Raw genomic sequence first — 25,483 nt, forward strand, 5'->3', positions numbered from 1 at the left:
AGCACGATTCCTTTAGAAACATAACTTGTGGATCCATGAGTTATAAGGGCAGTGAAAACTCAACCCTACCTGGTTTATACGGCACAGACGAGAAGGGATATTCGTTTTTTTTACATGAATGCATTCACCTGGCCTTGGAACCACACCCAACTGGGAGCTCATGTTTTATTTGCTATGGGCGGAGCCTATGGGAGGGCCTTATGGGAGGAGCCTATGGGAAGATCCTATGGGAGGAGCCTAGGGGAGCGTCGCTAAGGCCTTTTCATTAACAACTAGGTAGGCTGTTGTGTCACACGTTTTTTTGTCCTGATTGGTAGTCGGTCTTTTCTATTAAGTTCAGAGGCATTTTGGTCGGCACCCTGTGATTACACCGCTTTGAAATCCAAATGAACCGAGAGGTTCAGGACCAGTACTCGGTCTGGCGGTATCAGACCACCATTCACTAGTAATATCAGCCGATACAGCCGTTACTGTAGCTTCCAATACAGATGTACATTTACTTACATAATCTTTTATACAGCAAGATAGTGTAAAGAACTGCCATAGTGCTTTTAAAATATAAACATCTTAAAAATGGTCTCACAGACCACAGTTGGTGTTCAGACAGCCCAACACAGACCATTACTAGTTATACTCCCACAGCTCGACAGAAAAGTAAAGTCAGAACATACACTGTATAATAATTACTTGTACAAACATATAGGGTGACATCAAAAGGACAACATATTACAAGTTACAAATACAAAGACGGTTTCACCGTACATCTCACTTGTCACGTATATAAAACCCCCTCAGTGTTGCTTCAAGAGTCTGTTTGGTTTTGATCTGTTTTTGTTCTACTGTGCTCCAAAAACCCCAGTCTTTAACTTAACTCGAACAGAACAAAGCATTGCATTATAAATGTCCTTTGTTCTGAGCCTGGTTCCAGCAGAGCAGCATTGAGCGAGCGACGGTGGTGGTAGTGGTAAGTTCGAGACCCAAGATGGGGTGGCAGGCGCTCAGAGTCCGAGCTCCCCAAAAGTCCTCCTGCACTCCATGACCCCCGCGCCCGGCGGTCTGTCACAGTTGTGCGTCAGCATGACCTGACCGGGGGTCAGCCGGTCGTACGCCATCTTGTACTCGCGGTCGAATGCGTCTGCAGAAGACCAAGAGAGGGTTCTGTTTAGTTCAGAGGACTGCAGAGCGATAAACAGCCATAACTAGTTCCTCAGTAAACTCACTCCAGTGGATGTTAACATTTCCACTTTATTCATTACGACTGTAAAGTTGCAACGCAATCAAAAGCGAATTAGATCTAGCTTCAATGGCACTCACCCATATTAATGTTGCTGCTGCCCAGTGCGACCAGGGCGAGGAACAGGATGTCACGGTACAGGCTCCTTTATGGGGGAGAGGGGGAAGAAATGGCTTGAGACTCCAGTTCATATCATCTAAATACAAAACCATTATAAGAACCATATCCTTCCACCCTCCCCCTACCGCTGTCTCTTGAAGCCCATCTCGGGGCCCAGGAGCTGGATGATGTGGCTCATGGGATGGTAGATGTCGCTCTTCTTAATGGACCTCACAATGCTCTGAAGCTGCTCCACCGTGAAGAGCTGCCCCGCCTCACAAAGCCCCGAGCGGACCAGGGAGTTAGCACCTTTAGGGAGAGAGAGAGAGAGAGAGAGAGAGAGACAGAAAGAGAGAGAAAGAGAGAGAAAGAGAAAGAGAGAGAGAGAGAGAGAGAGAGAGAGAGAGAGAGAGAGAGAGAGAGAGAGAGAGAGAGAGAGAGAGAGAGAGAGAGAGAGAGAGACAGAGACAGAGACAGAGACAGAGAGAGAGAGAGAGAGAGAGAATATGAGATTGGGTGAAAGAAAGGGAGACATTGGGATAGAGAAAGGGAGAGAGACTCAGAAAGAGGGAGAGAGAGAGAGAGAAATAAAAAAGAGATGGAGAAGAGAGGGGCGACACAGAGAGAGAAAGCACAAGATAAGTCACCCTTTTCAAAGGCACATTTGTTATCGCCCATCATCACTCAACGCACACTTGAAAAGCGCAGCTGAATCCTGACGGAGGCGGGCATCAGCGACGCAAACCATCACTGAAAAATGCATGAGCTCAAGTGACAGTGTGCTTCATACTCGAGCTCCACCGGCCTCGTCTCGATGACCTTGACTGCACTTGTCAGTTTTGTCTACCTTGCCTCTATCCCCCTAAATATTGTTATTGCTCAATAAGAGATTGAATCAGCCGAGATGTGTATCGATTGATCTGCTATGTAGACGCAGTGATACACGATTCACTCACAGTGTGTGTTCCACAGCACATAGCAGGGCTGGACCTGGTCCTGGTGCAGCTTCAGGTTGTCCCACATGATCCTCACCAGCACATACTTATCATCCTCCGTGGATACGCTGGGAGAAGTCTGCAAGAGCAAACCGTGATTAAAACACATACGAGTCGATAACGCCCGCGGAGATGAGCAGACGCAGACAAGCGCCGTGTTCAGAGGAGAACGGTGGCTCACCTGGTCTCCATGGCGACAGTGCTGCGAGGCCATGATGAGTGCGGGCAGGTTGCTAGGCAGCTCCAGCCGTTTGAAGTACCACACCAGGTTCCAGAAAACGATGGGGTGCTGGTCAACGATGCTGGGGGTGCAGATCACCTGCTCGCCCTCGTTCCCCAGAAGGCTCTCCAGCTCCTTCCACAGCACCAGGGGGCTGAGGTAGGGCACCGTCACCGGGGCCGCGGGGGGCCGCTGGGTCGGGGACGGCTCTGGGGCCACAGGCGTGCCGGAGCCGCCGGGGGCGTCCGGGTGGGAGGGAGCAGCAGGAGACGGCCCCGCGGAGGGTTCTGCCCCGGGGGTCAGTGACGTGGATGTGTCTTCCTCCTCGCTAACAGGATTACCTTCCCCTTCAGTGCTGCAGGAGGCGAGAGGGGGGAGGGTGAGGGGTTAATGAGGCCATGAGAGGAGGACTTATATGTTACCAGGCCCTCATTGCTCATGGACTCACTCGTGTGTGTGTGTGTGTGTGTGTGTGTGTGTGTGTGTGTGTGTGTGTGTGTGTGTGTGTGTGTGTGTGTGTGTGTGTGTGTGTGTGTGTGTGTGTGTGTGTGTGTGTGTGTGTGTGTGTGATCCACCCCAACCATGCGAAAAAACGACTTGCAGGAGACGTGTGAGATAACAGAACCCAAGCCCCGGTCCACATGAGATTAAGAAGACAGGTTGTGAAAAGCTAGGAAGGAGACAGCGTTCGCAGGCAGCTGAATCTCTATCTCAAATACAGCTAAATATAGCGAGACCAGTCATGATCGCGCCAATGTGAAACATAACTCTGTTTTGTGTGTGTATGTTAGATAAAATAAATGTCTCCATTATTACTATATCCTACCTTTACCAGTGAAGTAGCTTAGATAAACAATGTGGACCTTTCCTTTTATAGTCCCTCAAACGAAGATACTACAGCTGTTCTGTCTGGGGCTAAATGTTGACTAAACTCTAAAAGGCTACTTCACGTGACTTATAGTTCTGACTGGAAAGATATGTGAGTTGATAAATACAAAGATATAACTTCCAATTTCAAGACACAGCTTAAAAGTTGTATCAGTGATGTTGGGTGATGTCTCTTCTATTGGTATTTGAAGCGAGACCAAACAAACAGAGCCAGCTCGCCCCTCCCTTCCATGTTTCGTGCATCCAGTAAAAACCATCATGAACGCAGCGCAAAACCCCACAACACCCACTCTTTGTCGGTGATTGGTTGGAATACTCTTTATTTGGGTTTCGAGTGGTTGTTAGTACCATTTGTTTTTGTGTACGATCTCGGAGCATAGGCTGCCTACAGAGACACATTTTTTTTGACAGCCTGCTTATTGGGTGGGCAGCTAGAAAGATCAGATGAATGTGATCATTGTTTCGGCATGGAATCGCTGATGCAACCTTTAAGGTTCCACCAATGCCTGTCAGTCCAATGCCTAGGCTGCGTAAAAAAATAAAATAAATAATAATAATCTCGGAAATATTTTCATATACCACTCGCAAATAAAGACAAATAAATAAAAACAAAACATACCAAACATACCACGCGCATACCACATATAGGCGGAGCTGGGTCGGGGGTGACCTCGTGGGGCTGGCCCTTGAACTCCATATGTACTATCAAAGCACTGGTACTAGCACGGTAGTGGCACCCTCACACAGACAGGCTACCACGGTGTGTGTGCTGTATGTTGATGACAACAGAAAGGAGCGGTACCTCTGGCTGTTGAGGGGCCTCAGGTCCTTGATGTGCACGTTGAGGAATGGCACGAAGGGCGTGCCGCAGAAGGGACAGGTGCTGTTGAGGTTGGAGTCGTCGGCCGTCCAGCCCGCCATGATCTCCTCGTCGTACACCAGACTGTCACAGGTCTTGCACAGCGAGCAGCTGGACATCAGAACCTAACAACACAGTCCACATACACTCGGCATGATTCTTGCATCGCAGAACCATGTGGTGAGCTGGGTCTGACACAGCGGTATGAAGGATTCATTTGGCTCTGACACTGGTTTCAGCGGTCCGACGCAGTCTTTAGTTCATGTGTGCGGCGGGTGTAGGTGTCTCTGGGACTCACCTCGATTGTGTAATTGTGAGAGGGGTAGAAGCGGCCCACATCAGGCGAGGAGTCTGGAGTGAGGGGGCCTCTGGGAAACGGAGTCAAAGCACCTGGAAACAATACAGGAGAAATGCCATAAGAAACTGGATGCTTTTCTTGGATGGTTGAACTAGAAACTATAGGTGACATCGACCAAGATTTTGCAATCTGATTCGTCAGGTCCAAGACACATCATTAATTGATCGTCGACTTGTTTTTCATATATTTTTGCATTTATGCACCTCAATGATGACTTTTGTGACTTTGGCTCTGTCTGAACGCTTGAAAATAATCGATTGCCTTCAGGGTTTCCAACAGCTGTCTATAGGTGAGGCGCAGTGCCTCCGCTAAATGACTAACCTTGACTAAACTCAAACCTTTCACAATATGACGGCAATCTGCGCGTCCGTTTATGTCAGCATCTGCATTTAATTTGACAGAAAATTTTAGCCTAATGTTCTATAATATAGGCTAATATAATATACTGCAATTAATATAATATATATATAGACACAAAAAGTAGCCAGTCTCTGTGGAAACGAGAGATCCTTCTTTCTAATGAGGTACAGTATTCACATCCGATCAGGATAAAACCCGCACCGACAAAGAGAATGTAGAAGCGTTGACTGATTACTAATTCAAGATGCATATGATTATGACATTCAGGCGGCACCTTTCACTGCAGCACAGAGGAGGTTCGCTACCAACAGGGTGAATCATTTTCTCCAGCGCGAGGGGTACGGTATGTAAGCTGCTGTTGACACAGTTTGCAGTTACTTTTTGTACATCATCTTTAATGGTTAGGAAACTATGAAGAGCGAGCAAATCCTCCTCTCCCAAAAAAGAGCACTTTATAACTTTTATGTAAAGGACTTTTACTTTGTAGAAGCCAAGCCATGCTGGGGTATCATTCATTCAGCACTCCCACTCTCCAAAATTAAATTCCTGCTGTTAAACATGCACTATTTTCCTGACATGACGACTCGGCTATTAAAGACGGGAATGTTTCTATCGAAGGTTTGAATTGCTGAAGATTCGAGATAACCCCTACTTTAAACATGATGATTGTATCAAAGGCATTTCATTGCTCGATGTATTTGTGTAAAATTTATAAAATCTTGAAACCTATAGCTGAATATAACTATCAAAACACATAATTATTGTCAATCCCTGTAGTGCAGCACTGCAGTACATGTGGGTGTGCTAGGGTTTTTTGGCATAATAATTAAAAAAAACAGATTTGGTGCATCAGCTACATTGTTAAATAGATCCCATGAAGCCCAATCCCCCAAAACACTGAATCTGTGGATTTTTGCTTTGCAGTGCAAGCCCTGCTGTACAGTGTGTGTATGGGCATGTGTGCGCACAAACACACACACACACACACTCACACTTACACTCACACGCTCACACACACACACATACACACAAACATCCACACACACTCACACTCACACACACAGACATTCACACACATACACAGTTTGAGGAGACTTCTGCCTACACACTGAATTAGCCATGGTGTCTACTGGCCTAGTTCGCAGCAGCAGCACCAACACCCCGCTATCTATTCTACTAAGCTCTGCTGGTGCTCATCCTAAATATAGATCATGCAACAAATGTTCCCAATAAGTTTGGATGCTCAGTCAAGAGTGTGATAACACAAAATGACCATCGAGCTATCCATTTAAATTCACTGCAGTCGGGTCGATGTGAATCATTTAGTGGCCTTAGACGACAGCTTAAAAACGTTTAAACACAAGTTAGATGGTTAAACGACAATTAACATTTAGTGGCACGAGGCTCCCAGTGCAACAAATTGTTCCCGAAAGGTTTAAAAGTGAGGTTTAAAAAATGGTTTAAAATAACTTATTCCCTCTAGGTTAGCTCAGAGATGTTTCATCATTTGATTCATTCTGTCAACAAAGAATTCAGAACATTTTGCAGAAGCCAATCATGTCCTCCTGCAGCACCAGTTCACATTCCTGCTTTGTTTGTCCAACTCTAATATGCCGTTTTATTTGGCAAGGCATTATATGATCCACGTAAGGTATGCTCAGAATGCTATTTCAGCTCTTGTCTTTAATCCTATAACTCACATCAACCCGAGCATTTTCAAATCCTAATCAGATCTTCATCTCAGCCCTGTTATCTATAAAGCATGGCTGAACCTTTGGCTTTCTGCACCTGGACTCTCTCCTCTTCTGCCCCAACACACCCCAGGGGAGGGCGTCTGCTGGGGACGGTGGTACTGACCTGAGAAGGAGTTGTGTCTGAACACCCTGCTGGGGGTCCCGGGGCTGTCCAGGGCGGTCCGGAAGCCCGCAGCGGGGCTCCTCCTGAGGCGGGCCAGGCTGCCGTGCTGGGGGGAGGTGAAGCCGTCGGTGTCCAGGTAGGAGTCAGCGTCCAGGAGGGAGCAGCAGTCAGGGTCCCCCGAGGTCAGGGACGAGATGCTCATCTGGTCGCAGTTGGCGTCCTGAAGACACGGAGAGGAGGAGGAGGAGGAGGAGGAGGAGGTGGAGGAGGAGGAGGAGGAGGGAGAGGAGGAGGTGGAGGGAGAGGAGGAGGAGAAGGAGAAGAGGTATATTGAACTGGAGAAGGGACTATCCCCAACATATACAAACACTCAATTAGACTCAAGACTTCGTTAGCACCTATTTGATGTTCAACACAGAAAATGACCACCACTAATTTTTTTCTCCCCTAAGAGACCTCAGTATCCTGAAATAAAGGATTTAATCAATCAAATCTGGACGAGGTTAAACCTTAAGTGTAACCATCAACAACTAACAGCCTAGCCGCCTAATCTTTGGTTTCTCTTTCATTAAAAGGGGTATTCTGCTTCAGCGTCAGCGACAGCTCCGGCGTGTGGTCAGACAGCCGAGCGGAGGTGATGTCTGCTCACTGACCTGGCTCAGGGAGGTCTGGGACGAGAGCCGGGAGTAGAGGCGGCTGGCCTTCTCCGCCACGCCCTTCCCGGCGGAGAAGAAGCTGCACTTGAAGATGTCCAGGGTGGGGGTGAACAGGGACTCCATGGAGAAGGAGGAAGCGGAGGGCGAGGGCGAGGAGGGGGAGACCAGCGACGAGGGCCTGTCTCTGGGGGACATGCCGAGGGGCAGCGACGGGGAGGTACTGAGGCGCTCCCGGGATTGGACCCTGAGCTGGAGATTGGAGTTGGCGCGGAGAAGTGTGGGGGGGCGGTGGGGGGAGGGCGTGGTGCAGGCGGGCGGGTCCTGGAGGGGGTCCGGGACAGAGCTGCGGACTCTGGAGGGGCTACCCCCGTTGTTCATGTAGGTCTCTATCTCCTCGGCTAGCCCGCGGCAGGGCGTGGGCGTGGTGCCGGGGGAGGCCCGTTGGCTCTGCACCGCCTCTGCTGCCATGAGCGATAGGGGATCGAACCCGCGCTCCATGTCCGACTTGCTCACCGCCCCACCACTGAGCCTGACTGTCCGCTCTGGGGACTGGGTGTTGGTTGTGGGGGTGGTGGGGTTGGAGGCGAGGGTGGTGGTGAGGGTGGTGGTGGTGGTGGTGGTCGGGGTGGGTGTGGTGGCACAAGGACTCTCGGCTGCACCGCTGCAGCTGAATCTACTCTCTAGGGCCCTTGTAGGGGTGGTGGTGGTGGTGGTGGTGGGGGTGGAGGTGGGGGTAGTGTTACTACCGGGACTCTCCGCCCCATTCCTGCAGCTCCCGCTCTTCTCCACAAGGGCTTTCTGCTTGTTCTTCTCAGCGTCCAGCTCCTCTTCCTCCACCCCACGCAGCCTCACGGCCGACAGGTGGGGCTGCTTGGCGGAGCCCAGGGCCAGGGCCAGGGTGTTGGGTCTTGGGGGCCACTGGCCACAAGGCAGGAACAGAGACTTGGGCCTCTCCTTCTTTGGTGAGACTCCACAGGGCATGGGGCCGTCGTCCTGGGAAGGAACTGAACGTGTTCCGCTGACGCCGTCCCCTGGGAGCAAAAAATACATTTTGTAAGAGATTGAATAGTGATTATTGGAGATTACTTCCAAGTCCATGATCAAGCCAGATATCAGAAGAGGGACGGCCATCATGTAGATCTTCCTGGGAGTATAACTGACCAGCGATGCTGTTTGAAGACGGCGGACTCTGGACACTAAGAGATGCTTGGCTGATGGGAGGGGACTCATCATTTTCAGATGCTGTCGGTGTGAACACAGGTTACAGTAAGGACTCCTCCCTCAAAAGACGCTTTAGACCTTTTTTGCCCAAATATATTTTAACAAATTAAACTATTGACCAGTAATGTATGTGGTCAGCATGCATTCTGGTTGAATTCCAGCTTAAGCTACTGAGGGGATTTCAGTCAGACCAAAAAAAGACCTTGGGTGTTCATTCGGATAAAAATGAGCCCTGTTGCCAAGCATTGATTTGGTCAGTTACGTAACATTCATGCAGCTGAATCTCTGACTATTTCTATCTCTATCAAATACAGCTAAATATAGGCCTAACAACAACAACAACAACAACAACAAAAAAAGACCAAACAACAATACAATATCATGTTTGATATCAATATCAATATCATCATCATTGGCATAAATATTGCCTGTATTGTTGGAAGGTGTCATTGCACTGCACATCGTATCCTGCTGACTCATGTTATTATGCAAGAGAATACATTTTCACCCGAACTTACAGGACTTCCGATGTGTGTCTTTTGTCTTTTGGTCAACCAGTGGTGTGTTGTCGTTCACTCGTTCTTCCTCTTTGGAGAGTGAATCATAGCCTTGGTCTGACTGGCCGCCTGTAACGTACAAAAAAACAATGTTGAAATGATGCACGTTCATGTTTCATAGTTTCCTTACAAGCACTTCATTTGTTATGCATCTTTTTCCCACCCAAAGGGAATATTCTAGTCTCGCCTGTTATTCTCGAGTGTGATTTCTCTGTTGTGTTTTTTTGCGTCTGATCTCACAATCCTCCTTTTGTTGTGGGAGCGAGCGTTGTGTGACGCTCCCTAGGGCTTAGCAGTGCTGCGCTCCCAGAATAGCAATGCGGCAGCAAGCTAACGACGGGAGCAGAATCTTTAAAGAGATTAGCTATGAGAGAAATGAAAACAGCCATAATCATCAGAGGGATAGCAGAGGGTGCTTTTTATGAGGGGAGATTATGACATTTGTTCTAAGTGGCTTGGGACTGAATGATAAAGAGTGATAGAGAGACGATGTCGCTCATTTTCATGTAGGTTGATTTGACACTTACTTTCAATTACTGCCAACATTTCACACACACATATCAGCAGGGGAGTTAGGAGAGAAGAGAAGAGAGACATACGCGCTTGAAGAATGAGAAACGACGAGCGTGACCCAGCTAGCTACCTGTGCTACATCCGTCATCGCTGGAGTCCATTTTGGTGAAGTCGGCGTCGATGGAAGTGCGCTCGTTGGAGTCGTTGACGCTGTCCAGGCTGCCGTGGCTGACCGTGTCCAGATCACTGCCGTCTGACAGCACCATGAGAGACAGGTTAATGTATGAACCGGGTGGTGGGAGGGGGTACATCACAATGGATCAACTTAATTAGCCAGGAGCAGGTGTCAGATAGTTGGGAGAAGAAAAGACCAGTAAGGAGGCCTTAAACGTGATTAAATCGTCCCCTTAATTGTAATGTGGTAAGTGACCCTTGATACAGGTGAGTCTCACCTGAAGCCTGAGGATCCCTGTGGGCCGGCAGCTCCTTCCTCCCCACCTGCTTGAACTGGAGGACCCCCAACACCACGTTCCTCAGCTTCCCCCACAGGAAGTAGCCCCCACGGGTGCTGGAGGGCCAGGTGCTCTCCAGCACCGCCTGTAAAAGGGAGAAGAGGTGAGCACGCACCGCCCCTGGTCGTAGCAGTGGACTGAGTATCGCTAGCCTCTGTCTGCTACTGGTTGAATACGGGGGGACGACTCACCTTGTTGTAGTAGCCGTAGGTGATGGCGTTGGGTTGAACCCCGGCTTTCTTCATCTCAAACAGCACCCTGACAGCCAGCACTGGCTGGCCGTACTGACCGCACAGCTGCATCAGCACCCGGTAGCACACCTGCAGGACACCGGGTTCCCCCTCATCATTCAGGGGTTCTGCTTCAGCGAGTCCCCCTCAGGGTTAACCACATCTGGGGTCTACTCTCAGCCAGTCTACCCAAAAGGTGGTTATGTATCTGGTTTGTTCCTCAACATGCCATTTTATCACTGGTACTGAAATAACTATTTTAGAGAAAAAGGTTAAGCTCCCCAGACACTTACAAAGTATACAGCCACAGTGTGTGTGGATGGTGAGGCTCCGTCTGAGCAGCAAATTAATTTGTAGGACCTCCTCCGAGAGAGGGCTAAGCTTCTCGGGCACCTATAGTATAACACGTGGTGGCGCAGTTGATATGCAACATCGCTTATTAAACAACGAGGGTATTAAAAAATTAAGACAAATTTGCCATGGGTCGTAGCCATGGTGATAACCCCTTTTAAGCCTCTGTGAATCTGAGACATACTATTCCTTTCATTTGGGTAGTCACAAGATATTCTCTAGTTTGGCCTATTTGGACAAGCTATTGAAATGATTGAATGATTTCTGAGCCTAAAGATTACTCTGCAGAGCAGAGTATAATCCACACCTGGTACGCGATTTTATGGGTGCATCTTATGTAGCGTATCAATTCTTCAGCAGAAGAGACAGCAGACATTTTGAGCATTAGGCGGCTCAGCTTTATAGACTCCTCAGTTATTGAGCAAAAGAGCTGTCCCCTGGTTCGGCCGCGGTCCCCATAAACCACACAAAGACAGAGTGTGTGTGTCCTACCTCGTCGGGAGCTTGCAGCTTGTCGTCCTGCATCTTCCTCAGCAGGTCGTAGGCGGTGCGCAGCGCCCGCACCTTGGAGGGGCTGGAGCTGACCAGCGCTGGCAGACTGATGAACCACAGGCCGTAGCAGTGCCGCAACAGGCACCGGGACCACAGCTGGGGCATGGACGACTGGGTTTTGGCCATCTTCTGAGCGAGCTTGATCTCCTGCAATGAAGGAAAACAATGTGCGTTACAGAGGAGAAGGAGAACATGTTGCAGAAGGTTCTTTAGATTAAGCCTTAGCTGCATATTTAGGAAGAGAAAGGGTTGGATTCTGATATTTTATGAGTCAGATATGTGTAGATCAGAATGCACTGAGCAAGTTGGAGATTCCATAAAAAATAACAAACAATACATTAACATTAATTTAGTCCATTAAGATGAATCATTTTAGGACAAACTAATGAACAAGATATCAGGTGCAAAATAACTTTGACTGCACACCATTGATAGCAAACTTTTTCATTTTAGACTGCCAACAGGCTAAGTTGTATTCTTGAGTTTTCAGCATGATGATGAGGTTAGCGTATCATCAAGAAATCTCCAGAGAACCAGATGATAGGACAGAGGAGGCTGCTGGAGGAGGGTGAGCCACTGGCCCATGATGGGGCTCACCTGCTTGGAGCGCCTGAATATTGCTGTGGGGCTGGCCGGGTGGTTGTGGCGTGGAGCCATGCTGGCTGACGGAGGATTGGGCCCCACAAACGTCTCCAGAAGATTAGCGTTGAGCACTGGGAAGCCGGAGTAGCTGGACACAAAAACAGGAATCCACACAAAAGATTCTCATTGGGCTTATCGGACCACAGAAACAGACCTCTAACCTGTTTCACCCCACATGGACACATACAACACACACCATGTGCTCAGCGAACAAGAGCACCAGGACTTCAAACTGATGGCTCTCGGACTTAAAATATTCACAAAGCCCTACGCCACTGACAGATTCAGCCAGAGTACATGCAATTTAAGATAAGGGTCTCGCTTAAGAGTTACACTGCACACACTGGAATATGAGAGGTGTGTGTTCTGTGTATACACGCCCTGCTTGCATGTGTGCGTGTGCGTGTGTGTGTGTGTGTGTGTAATCAAGGGCAGGTGTGTGTGCGTGCGTGTGTCGTGTGTACGTGCGTCCGTGCACCGATGTGCGTGTGTGTGTGTAGTCAGAGGGGGTCCCCAGGGGCCCTGTGTTGTGACCAGTACCTGTAGCAGAGTGGGTACTCCTCCCCCGCGGGGAGCAGGGGCAGCTCCGGGGGGTTGATGTAGACCGTGTGCTCCGAGTGGTGCGACTCATCCAGGTCAATCAGTCTGGTCTCCTCCGGTCTCTCGCTGTCAACCTGCTGCACAAGAGAGACGTCCGCCTCTGTCATCGTCCCTTCTACCTTACTCTTACCCCGGGCCCGCTTGGGGAATAAAAAAAATTAAAAAAAAGGGCACACATCTATGTCTACAAAGCGACCAAGCGTGGTAGATCTAATTAATTAATGATACGATGCTCGCTGACCTGGACATAACTGTGTGAACTTGTGCTCAACTCTGGACAATCTCTCACCATAACAACTCCAAAAATCTGAGCCTGGCACACTGAGCAGCGAGCAAATCCTAGTGAAAATGCTTTCATCCACATGGCTTCAAATGTCACCACTACCTTCCTTTGAGTTCTCAACAAACAACTTCTAGAGCCTAAAAAGACGTAGAAATGAAAAACATTTAGTTCAGAGAGGAGCTCACTTGTTTCCAGTGGCTTGGTTTGAGCTACAGAAAACGCTATGGGTTGGCTACCATGCCTAGAGGACCTCTGAACCCTTCCCCAGGTCAGGAACCATGGCCAGAGGAACCTCTGGCCACCAGAACGGAAGAGCTCTTTCTCAACCTCCCCTGGTTGAGAAAGACTGGAAGCATTGATTCATTCAACCTCAGCAGAGCTGAGGTTGAATGAATGCTTCCACTTCTCAATAAAACCCACAAGGTCCACTCATATGCAAGGGCCAGCAGTTAACCACACACACACACACACACACACACACACACACACACTCAGCTTTTTCACGATTGCACAAGTCAGAAAGAAACGAGGGAGGATGTTTTGTTATGTTTTGTTCTTCTCTTTGTGTCCTGATATCAACTTCTTAAAAACCTGAACCAGTACTGACGTCCGAGCCTAGACGGGGCCTGGAGTCGTGTTTCTTCAGGACAGAGGGCAGGGGTGGAATGCACAGAGGAAAGCTCACATGGAAATAATTCTTCTCTGTCTCAATGTGGCTGAGGCCAATAGTACAGCAAAGCCCTTTGTTGTGGTCTGCTAGATTGACAGTAGAGTCTGTAAGACTCCAGTGAGGCTGACCGACTGACGCAGAGGGACCGGGGCGATGTGCACGCTAGTGCACAACACCTTTCATTCTCGCTCAACATCAATGTCCCTAGTTATCATTTATTCACAGTGTGTGTGCATTCGTCCAGACACGCTCAGAGACAGATCACATGCAAACACAAACACTCGCAGAGCCTAGCCCTGCACTGAAGATGAACACACCGCGTTGGAAATGGATGCAGATCATTGCTGACGGAAAATGTTTTTACCAAAGAAAAGCAGAACTAGACTTCATAGGACACCTACCTTGCCACCTGTTGAGAACAGCTGCTCAGGCAATGCATCATCCAGAAGAAATGAGGAAAGGAAGAAGAAGGGAAGGAAAAGAGCCAGAAGAAGAGATTAAGAAATAGAGGATTTGCTTATTACAGATAGTGATTTTTTTAAAGGACAGTTTAAGGGAAATGTCAGAACATTAATTACTTTTAGCCTCCTACTAATGCCGGCGCCATTCTCATTAGGAAAGCAAATGGCATTACACGAGATAACATATTCATCAGGATAGAGAAGACATGGGATGAATTGCCACCTCCAAGACATTCAGTGTCAAGCGACAAACCGTGGCTCCACAAACCTCACCTTGTCTACACACTCGTCGAAGAAGGCCAGGCTGGTGTCCTTATCGCTGACAAAGGAGCACTCCTCTATGAAGCGGATAAACAGCTGGGTCTTGGTCATCAGGGAGTAGAACTTGTGATGAGATCGGTCACGGCTCTTGAGGAATCCTTACAGGAGATAGTGTAAAAACACACAGGGGTTAATGACAGATTTATGAACGTACATACAGACATTCCTCTCTATCGCCTTTGAACCTTTGGTCTGGAATGCTGAGACTTGATATGTCTCATTTTGGGTGTGAGGTGGTTTCCAGTGTGTCAGGTTCAGGGTTTTCTTAGAACAACACTCAGCATGCATGCGCACCGTTAATCAACGCTGTGGTTGAGGCGGTTGTGTAGATTGCTTGATAACATAATAGTGTACAGATGTGTGGGAGGGGAGATCTGCTATTAATCACAGTGAGTTCTCCGACATGTCACCCTGGACAAAGTTCCACCCTGGGCTTAATATAAATCACTGCTGGATCCACAAAGGTGATTCAAACCATTTGTCAACTGGACCTGAATTTATGAGAAGCTGTCTTATGTCCACCTACCACACGCTTACATGAATCATGTCCCACGCTGAACTCAATTTAACAACGCTGTTCTGAAAGGGTTCAGCTTATTTTCGATTAAAGAGAATATATCTTCAAGAGAAAATACCTATCTTTATAGTCTACTAATTAAAGAACAGGTTTCAAATAGCAATTCCAACTAAGATATTGTCCAACAAAACCTTTGTCTAAACAAGCAAACATTTATTTTATGATTTAAAATATAAATGACTCCCCTGTCCAAACAGACGGAAACTTCTTTAATATTGTGTTCACATCTTTACACCTGCAGAGGTTCTTTCACGCTGAGGTCTACCTTGGTGGTCAAAGAGGGAGCTGGCGTCGGTGGTCTTCTCAGAAGGGGCTTTAGTGATGGGCAGCAGGTAGGAGCGGTAGCCTCGCAAGATGGCAGCCATGAAGCGCAGAAAAGCCTCCTGGATCTCCAGCTCCAGGGTGTGCAGGCTCTTGCCCCCATTGAGCTCGCTGTCAGTGAGTGTCTGCTCCATCTGGCCCTCTTGACCGCTCAGCTGTCCACCTGAAGGGGCCCACGTGCACAACCAACAATTACTCGCAATGTGGACAAGCTATCGTTCCTGGTTTTATTTTTACCAGGGGGCTTTTGTAACTAGAGGTACAAAAAGGATCAATAAAATCCTGTAAATATAAGAATTCATTATTTTGTTTGATTTAGGGATTGTATTTTCAAGTGGCAACACTCATGTTGCATTTCTTTCAAAATAATGTGTTAATATTCACAGGTCAAGGACTGGGTATTGAACACAAATTAAATAATTGATAATAAGTGATAATGAATTGCCCTTACCATCAACAAGCTGCTGGTAAATCTTGCCTAAGGTGTTGAGCAAGTGTTTACAAGCCCTCCTGGGAAGGACCTTCCAAGTCAGAGCTCTCTTGTCCTCCTTACTGCAAACACAACATATGGTTTTCATTCAGCTGGGAGGACAGTGGGAGCACATTGGGGAGACGTGTATGGGGAGGGAGACGGACTCACTGACACCAGTGCTGACAGTTTAATCTCCCCCCAGAGCAGCCTCTACTCTATGGGGAGAGATACGGTATTTCAGTGGCTGCTTTCTTTAATGTGTCAATGAAAATGTTTCAAATTCCACTGGAGCTTCTTACACATGAGAGGAACTGATGAAGAGATTAGATAACAAAAATGAGGCTCAAAGTAAAAGAAAAAAGACGTGTGAAAGCAATATTCCAAAGGGGGAGGGGGGATACAAGTGCCAAAGGGTTGACGTCTATCCTGAACTGAGGTCAGAGGTCACTTACTGAAAAATGGTGTTTGTGTCCAGGTCCACACAGGTGATGTCGGCGGGAGGCACATAGAGGTCAAAGTAGCGGGAGTCCATGCCCACGATGAAGGGACACGGGGCACTGAGCACATCGGCCAGGGCCAGCGGGCACAGCGGGATGTAGGGGCACGGCCAGTGGAACGGGAAGATCATCTGGAGGCGGGGAGAGTGGACAGGCAGCATCCAGTAAGCCCGAGAATAAACCCGGTCGCTTTGGTCTACACAATGTGTTTCAGTCACTGCCAACACTTACTGTCAGTGTTGCTAGCAAACAAAATGAAATGTGAGTAACAGACTATAAAACATTCTGTTCCTTTCAAAAGTCGGCACAAGGCCTCCCCTCTTCAGCGACAAGGGTGAAGGAGAGAGCAGGACTCACAGACACAAGCGCCTCCGTCACGCTGGTCAGTACGGCCGGACGCAGCGAGTGGACCAGGATCTTATGCTCTGTCACTGCCAGCACCAACAGGCTGGCGGCGTTCTTTGGACCCAGATTCAGGAGTAGTGTGGAGAGGCTGCCACCACTGCCATACAAACACACACAGAGACGCAGGATAATACAAACACACAAACACACAGACGCATGATCACACACACATACAAACAAAAAATATATATATATGAATGATCACACAAACAAGAGGACACACGACCAAAAACACAGACAGACATGCAGGCAGATTGCAGGCATGCAGGCACGCACACGCACACACACACACACACACACACACACACACACACACACACACACACACACAGATACACCTTAAGTTATTCCTGCATCTCCTAAAATAGACATCAAGCATGTGTTTTATAACAGTGGCAACAAGGCGAACTAAGAAATACACAATGAGTAGGTGTATCTCTCCTGTTCAAGGCTCAGACAGCGGTGAGTATGTTGCTTGAGTAAAAAGAGTGAATATTACCTGAGTGGCAGTGGAGAAGACACTGGCTGGCTCAGTATCACACTGTCATGCGGAGACAACTGAAGAAAGACACACACAGGCAGACAATGTGCCCTATTTTAACGGTCTGCAACGCAAGTGAAAAGCGCCAAGTGCAAGTAGCTTTGTGGGCGGTTCTATGGTGATGTCGCTAGTTTACCGGCGCAAAAAATGACTCTTGCACCCGGCGCAAATCTATAAAGGGTTGGTCTGAAGTAGCCTAATTACCCGTAGGTGTGGTTTGGGCGTAACGTGCAATAAACCAATGAAAGTACCAGCTCCCATCCCCTTTAAGAGCCATGAGCGCATTTGAATCTGACGAGTTGATATTTTGACAGCGCGTATGCAGTCTCCGATGAGACAGATGCACATGAATTTCAAACTTCAAATGGCTCAGTTTATGGCCAAATAATATGGCCTAATTCACACATGGAATAAGGTTTTCTTCCACAACTTCCACAGAAATAGTCCTCAAATAAATTTCGGCAAAGAAAACTTATATGATATAACATATGATATGCGGTAACTGTGGTTCTATTTAACGATATACGCAATACATTATAAACATTGTTTCTTATCAGTATTGTATGCATTATCGTTATCGACTTGTGTTCCTAATATGCATGTGTCCCCCGTTAATATACATTGCCATGGACTGTATTATGCGTTACGTGTTTAGTTTGCGTGTGTTTAAACAGATGGACGCACACACGCGCGCCCGCATTCATTAATTCTTTTACACATACACACACGTGCGCCCGCATTCATTCATTCTTTTTAACACTCACTCGCTGTAAAACAATGTTTTCTCACGATCAAATACTCATCAATCCTAAAGGTTATGGGCACGTACACGATGTCTGTGTCAAGAAAATATGTGTTTGCTGTACGGTGTTTGCAGATGCATTGATTTAAAAGTACAACTTATTACCGCTGTGTCAGCTGTTCTTTCCCAAATAATTAATCAAGAATGTGTGGCTAGGTAGATGAGAGAAGCAAAGTGTATGCGCGAGGTAAACAAGCAACATTATGCATGCGCCCTTAAAATAGCATCTGAACAACGCACCACTGACTTTAAACCAGGTATTTCCTGGTTTGTGGCGCAAGTGGTTTCTGAAACTGCAAAATAGCACCAGGGAAATTTTGCGCCAGAACACGCCTCCTCCCTTCGCCGAACCGGCCCTTGGGCCGCAAGATCATTCCCTAATTTACCAACGCGTGGCGCAGGAGGGAAAAGAACACTCTGCGCAAGTTGCAAACTAGCAACGACACATGCGCCATTGATTAAGTCAATTGCGCCGGATGCAAGATAGGGCCCAATGTTTCTATCTCTTTTTCTTCAAGTCCAATCAAACTGGGATCAGTGGGAGAAGGTTGAGCTCTGGTGGCTTGTGGAGACAAGAGCCACGCAGACCACTACAAATACAAGCCTGTGTGTGGAACGACTTTGTTCATGGCAGTAGGGCTGGGGTTAGGGGGGTTATCATGCAATGTGGCCTGTGTAGCCCTTTGAGACTGTAGCTGATGAAGGGCTATAGAAAAACAACTGACTTGACTGGACTAACCTGCACAAGGATGCGTGGTCTCTGCGAGGAGGGGAAGGGGACGGTCTGCATGAAGTGGGAGATGTGCCTGTTGACACAAAAGGGTTTCATTGAATTGTGTAATGAAGGGCTGTATGCAAAGCTAATCTGCCCTTTGGGAACCACCACAGCGACACCAGCCAAAGAACACTTCTTCTTAATCTACTACCACTACCACTTATATTGCAGTAGTACTGCTAGTACTACTACTACCTCTACTACTTCTACTGCAACTAGTACAACTACTACTTCTACTACCACTACTACTACCAATATTAGTGCTGCTGCTATTGGGGTCTTACTTTTCCAGTGGCAATGCGTGCGGCCCGGAGATGGAGTATCGATAGAGGAATGTGAGGAAACTCCGGAAGGCCTGGAAAAAGGGCCAGTGGGAGAGGAGGCAGATGCTCTTGTTGCTATGGACGCTGCGGGTCCCGTCGTGGAGGTCGGACGTCTGCAGCCCCAGCTGGGCAAGCTGGCGGTCTGTCAGACTCTCCCGGGCGTAGGGCTCGTAGAACTGGATAGCTGCCCCGTACACCTGCACGAAAAGCAAGGCTCTCAGGGATCAGCAAAGAAGAAAGGTTACCCAGGAATCGACTTTGGAGCATAGACACACAGGAGGACTCGATACAAACATTATCTTATTAATGCCATATAATGGATGCATTCCTGGGACTTCTTTCGTGTTTTTAACCAGGCCTGGTCTAAACGCAAATCACGATTCTGTTCTTTCAATGCAGCAGTTGAAAAGAGAAAGGGTAAGTATTCTTTCTTCTAAATGACCGGATGATAATAGCGGCAGTGAGTCCGTCGGGACCAGTGGGCTCCCAGGCGCTTCACATTTAAAGAGAGTGCAGCCACCCATGGGAGTGATCCATTATTCAAAAGATCATCTGAAAAAAAACATATTTGATGCTCCAAAGCTTTTAAAGGAAAGCTGACTTTTAGTATTCTGTCACCAAGTCTGTGGCAATCCTCTGTTGAAGCCAACCTTCATAAGATTGTAAAGAGGGTCTGGCCAGTACTATGATGGCCGTCATCAGGCAGCAAATCCAGAAGGAATACGTTTTTCTTGGCAGAATTGCCGTATGCAAAAGATTGGATTCATATGTGCATGTGTCTTTGAAAGTTTGGCCGTATGCGTGTGTATGTGTTCACAAGTGGGTTATGGAAAGAAGTTTAAAAGTTTTTAACAACTGAGGATGAAAGCTGCAGAATATTATTTATTGTATATTTATATGAATTGTCCTATAGGGGTTTTGTTTATCACAATGTCATCTTGCGATGCCCGCCACCATTTTTTGGAGCACAGGAGCATTTTAATAGTTAATACGATGGTAGTAATGGGCTTATTATCATGTCTGGTAATTATTTGTGAAATGATTAGTCTTTATGGGATTTTACAGGACTGCATCTCTCTTGAGTCCTCTCTATATGGACGAGTATCTCCAACTACAGATCCTGAGATGCATTCTGATGTGCAAGCCCTCAAAGTGGAGGGGGCTTACCTTTTCCCCGGAGGCTCCAGTCAGGACGAAGGTGGAGAAGACTGGCAGGGAGTGCTTGGTGTGAGCTGGCCAGCACTCGATGTTCGCCCCCATGGGAAGGCAGAACATAGGCACGGGCTCGGGCAGGGGGAAGGACTCATAGTCCTCCTCAGGGTACCGACACAGCAGCCCTGCGCACAAACACAGCACAACAAAAGGGGTCAGGTTCTACACTTGATGGTCAATTTGGAAATTGCAGATGAATGACGTTATCCGCATGGTACAATTGTATAGATTGGGTTTATAACAAATTGTGACTTCAGGCTGAATTCAGAAAAGAATTCAGTGCATTCGATGGGTTATGCACTACTTTACCTGCTTCGTATGCTATCGCGTTGGTTTTAGCCAGAGACTTCTTGTAACACAGGTAAACCGAGGATCCCCACTAGAACATGAAAAAGCACAACAACGAACATCATCAGAACCAAACCCAGGTCTGTTTCCTGCAGACTACCTGGACCCCCCACAGTCCACAGCATCCACCACTCCAAAGCCCTTCCCTCTGGCCCCGGCCCACTCACCATGCTGCTGTTGAGGTTCTTGTCCACCTTGCAGAAGGTGTGTGGCGAGGTCTCCCCCTTGCCCGGGATGATGATGCAGACGTCGGTGACGGCCAGGGAGGAGTGGGGCTGGATCTGGGGGGCGCGGCGGTAGGTGATGTAGATCCGCTGCGACGAGGAGCTGCTGATGTTGGCGGGGCGACCGGAGGGCGTGGTCTGGACGATGTGACATCCCGGCTTCAGCTTCTCCTTCCACTCGTACAACACGCTATTGAACAAAGAAACACGTGGGGAATAGTAATACATATTCAGACATATAAAAAACTGTTAGCCTCGTTCATTTGACCCGCTACATTATATAACCTATTTGATAAATATGCAATGTATCATTATTCGTGCAATAAAAAAGGTAACATTTATCAAACAATTTGTTTTAATGAAATACATAGCTCTGAGCACAGGCCTTTTGGAGTCAATAGCTGGTGCTCACTGTAACAACGAAAAAAAACTCTGAATTTGATAAAAAAAAAATCACTAAACATAAGACACATTTATAAACGATTAGCGACTCGAAAAATTCACAAGACACTTATTGTCAAAGCGAGAGTGAAACTGTAAAATAACGACCACACCGTAGTCCCTACACAGATTAGCACAGAGCTAAAATAACCCCGACCCAGCCACCCTAACCACGAGGAGGTCAACCTGCTGGGTGCGCACGTGAGCGGCTCAGAGCCGTCTAAGGAAAGCGAGGGATTACTGTGGCCCGAGAGACGGGTCAGTCCCCGGGGATTAGCGCTCACCCCAGGTCTGTCAGCGGCGGCTTATCTCTGCCCCGCTTGAAGCACAGGAAGATCTGCGGCCCGCGCAGGCTGGCCCCGTTGAGCTCGGCCGAGAGGCCCGTGGGCGTGCTGTCCACGCTGGTGAAGCCGGGGGGCACCTCCTCGCCCAGCGAGCGGATCACCACCGCCACATCCGTGATGGGCGCGTTGTTCCTGGCGGAGCGGGCACAGGCGTGGTCCGCCAAGTGGATCTCCTCCTCCAGGGGCTTGGACGCGGCGGTGAGGCCAGCGACCACAAAGTAGTCCACCACACGAGGTCCATTGTCCTCCATCATGAGCCCATGCCCTCTGCAGACTGGGGTCTGCAGTCTCTGGAGGAGGAGAGGAGGGGCAGAGGAGGAGGAGGAGGAGGAGGAGAGGAGGAGATCAGTACGAGAGGAGGGGTAGAGGAGGGGGAGAGGAGGAGGAGAGGAGGAGAGGAGGAGGAGGAGAGGAGGAGAGGAGGGGGAGAGGAGGAGGAGTGCAGGAGAGAAGGAGAGGCGGAGGAGGAAAGCAAGCGGGATAGGGTGAAGGGAAGGATCTTTATTAATGCTGTGTTATATAAAAAAATCCATTAAATATCATTCAAACAAGAAGCCCCCACGCTCCTTCTCACTGAGACAGCCACACACACAACGAAGAGAAGACAAAGAAAAAGCCGTGTTACATAAACCAAACTATAAGAAGGGAATACTCAACATCTGGATGTGCTTAGTGTGCACTGCTGTTCCCAAAACAAAGCATTACGGGGAGAAATATGGCCGCGCTTTAGAACACAACCTTCCTATCACCGTGACAGATTATCTAAAATAAAGCACATGCCATTGTCAAAACACACCATTTGTTAGCCTATGGGGTTGTCTCTTTGGCCTTTAAATGGACTACAGAAATAGAGGAAAGGGAAAGATAACAGGCACTTTAGCACGGCAGGGATGTAAGGCATAGCTTGTAGACAACTCTTTTTTCAGACACCATATACTCCACATTTCCATAAAATACAAATATAGAAGGCATTCCATGGAGGCAGCTTGTTACGGTTGGTGTGGGGTATCTTTACAGTGGGATAGTTTATTGTGCCTTAAACAGGGGCCTGCTTTATCTCCGGTTCCTTCACAGCATTCACCAGCAAGCTGATAAACAGGTCGTATTTCTCTTGCTTAGGGAGTCAGCAATAAGCCACAGATAGCTCCAGTCCTCATCATATATCAGGACTTAAAAGTAAGGTTTATTATCATGTCGCTCATTTAAAACCATGGTATTAGATCCATGGTTTCTCTGTGTCCAGTTAAAAAAAGTAAAACAATCTCATTTTGTAATTTATTTACCTGCACACTCACGCGATGATTCTGCATTACTGAAGTAAACAAGTGTCCTAGCGTTGCAGGGGGGAGGCAGGTCCTGTTTCTCTACAGAAACAAAGACCTCATGCTGGGACGTCCCACACATATTAAGGTTTGAGGCCTCCGACATGGGCTTCCGTTATGATGTTCAACAGATCTTAGCTGCATATTGTGTAAAATGATATGAGTGCAAGATCACTGACTCATGCCTTGACACTTCCCTGAAACTGTGTGCAATATGTCCTCCATCAGTAGACGGACTCTGACATCATAAAGACGGAAGTGTACAGGATGCTGCCCTGACCAGAAGCAACATCAACACCTAACTTGACGTAATCATGTGCATCACACGTAAAGCAGAACTACGCTTCTGTTCCGGGGAAACAATTTCTCAACAATGATTTAAGAAGAAAAATGTTGCAATTATTTAACGGTTATAATTAGAGTGGCAATAGATTACAGTATTGTCGGATCTAATATACATTCATATCATTCAAATTATTACAGTAGCGTACAACAACTATTAGCATACTTCATGGCTGCAGTTGAAAGACGATTTCTTGATTACAATTGAACCCTTAACCTGCTTTAAGCAAGAGAGAGCTGAGAGTTTGTATCATTATAAATAAGAGAATGACCAGTGGCCTGGTTAGCAACAGCAGCAGCAGAAGCAGCCAGGGATTAGAAAGGCTGGGCCAACAGCAGGGGGCCGGGAGGATGGGCACCCTGATCTGGGAGCGAACATCAAAACATTAAACCTTGCATCTGTTCCAGGCGTAACCATAGATGCCGTAGCGACTTCCTAGCCCCCCAGCGTACTGCAAACTGCTCGCACACGCCTCCCCTGTTTCGCGCATTGATACACTAGAACACAACACTGACCGAGCGGTGGGCATGCATGCACTATCGAATGGATTATAGCCCCGTGTTTCCATTTGTCCTGTGTTGCACTTGGATCAGAGCATTCACTGTAGAGGCTAGTATCATAGGTGTGTTTTTCTCTCGCATTGTGTATCTGTAAGAAGCCATTTTACGAGCCGAAGGGATACAGTGCATATTAGGCATAGCCGTCCCCAGACTACAATGAAAAGGATGGAGCATCATAACAGAGATATACCCATACTCACATAGGCCTTCACAGTTACATATAGCAGGACAAATTGTCTGTTTTCTGGATATACTGGAATAATAGGCTATATCACAATTGATCGAATAGGCTACTTCACATAACTGTCAACGAAAGCAGAAAAATACAAATGTAAGCGCCACAAAACCAAAACAGTATGGGCAAAATGGAAAAGGAATTTACATCTAATCTCTTTGCTACACATGTTTTTAATCTCAAATAACGGTCTGTACTCACATCCAAGATTCTCGACGATGGTCTGATTGATCTGAAGAACTGTAGATGTTTTCAATTACCCAATAATCACGTGAAGATAAACGTAGAATAAAGCATAATAACGATCTAATTAGATTTTTTTTCTCCCCTCTTTATTATAGGCCGTAGGTGTATTTTCCAAGGGAATGACAGACGCGCCGCTTGTGGCCCGTGAAGCGCTTTATTGAGAGCTGCGCTGGTCACGTGACTGGTGACCGGACCACACCCACGTCATGTGTGACGTAGCTAATGCGTTGGCGTTCACCCGTTTGCCTCATTTTCAATTTACAGCAGTTTAAATAAATTTAATATGCATCGCATATGATCACGTAATCCCAATCCTACTTTTTAGTAGGATTGGGGTAACTTTGATCCCAAAAATCAGGATTACCCTGATCCCAGTGGAAGGGTGTATTTATAGGCGTTCAGGAACAAAATGTAATACAACTTTTAACTTTGTGAAATAAGAACATATTTGTGAATTTTAGTATATTCTAATATTTGACACTTGATTTGTAAAATATTTGACATAAGGCTACATATTTAAGCCTTTCAACACATTTAAGGAAAGAAAAAAGATGTTCTTTGTCAAAAATGATGATGCCTGTCACTAACGAGAAACGAAAAAAGCATTTGTCTGGCAGAGGAAATGAAAAACTCTGAACATCCTTGGTTTGGTTATTCATTTGATGTTGGTCACATGAGGATTCTGACTATATAAAAAAAAAAAAAAAAAGAATAATAAATGGGAGGGGATGTTTGTATTGTTTTATTGTGTTGTCTCCTATCTCGTCAAATAATAACACTTTTAATCTTAAAAAAACGGACTGACTATTCTACCTGTTCTTTACATAACCAGTAGACTACATTGTGATATGTAGTCTGGCCCATTTACAGCACTGGTAATCCGGATTTGGTAATACTGAAATTGTGTATCTGGATCAAGGTGATCCAAGCCAATGTTGCTTGGAGAAACATTGGAACAACTGGGCTAGTCAGTTTTACTTTTGTGCCCGTTTTTTTTTTAACATAGGATGGATCCATTTAAACCTTAAACCCATATCTTCTGATGTGAAAGGGTGG

At 47.2% G+C, this 25,483-nt stretch overlaps 1 protein-coding gene across 1 annotated transcript; it reads right to left on the reverse strand.

The window, feature by feature from the left end:
• Window positions 1–806: 806 nt before the first annotated feature.
• On the reverse strand, window positions 807–24,503 carry dennd4a (DENN/MADD domain containing 4A). Its single transcript, XM_079742867.1, has 32 exons — window positions 24,383–24,503; window positions 21,662–22,011; window positions 20,880–21,126; window positions 20,674–20,743; window positions 20,320–20,489; window positions 19,114–19,349; window positions 18,794–18,860; window positions 17,211–17,269; window positions 16,664–16,808; window positions 16,262–16,437; window positions 15,789–15,889; window positions 15,282–15,500; window positions 14,392–14,537; window positions 14,059–14,079; window positions 12,645–12,781; window positions 12,060–12,192; window positions 11,403–11,609; window positions 10,521–10,649; window positions 10,270–10,414; window positions 9,948–10,070; window positions 9,266–9,373; window positions 8,688–8,768; window positions 8,204–8,557; window positions 7,524–8,107; window positions 6,871–7,090; window positions 4,594–4,685; window positions 4,239–4,420; window positions 2,510–2,903; window positions 2,290–2,407; window positions 1,480–1,642; window positions 1,315–1,379; window positions 807–1,135 (listed from the first exon to the last, which is right to left on the reverse strand). Exons 2-32 carry the CDS (start codon window positions 21,973–21,975, stop codon window positions 999–1,001), a joined length of 5,343 nt encoding a protein of 1,780 aa, XP_079598993.1. The 5' UTR covers window positions 21,976–22,011; window positions 24,383–24,503; the 3' UTR covers window positions 807–998.
• Window positions 24,504–25,483: the final 980 nt, after the last annotated feature.

The sequence above is a fragment of the Pollachius pollachius genome (genome assembly GCF_949987615.1).
Source record: "Pollachius pollachius genome assembly, chromosome: 9".
Taxonomy (NCBI): Eukaryota; Metazoa; Chordata; class Actinopteri; order Gadiformes; family Gadidae; genus Pollachius; species Pollachius pollachius.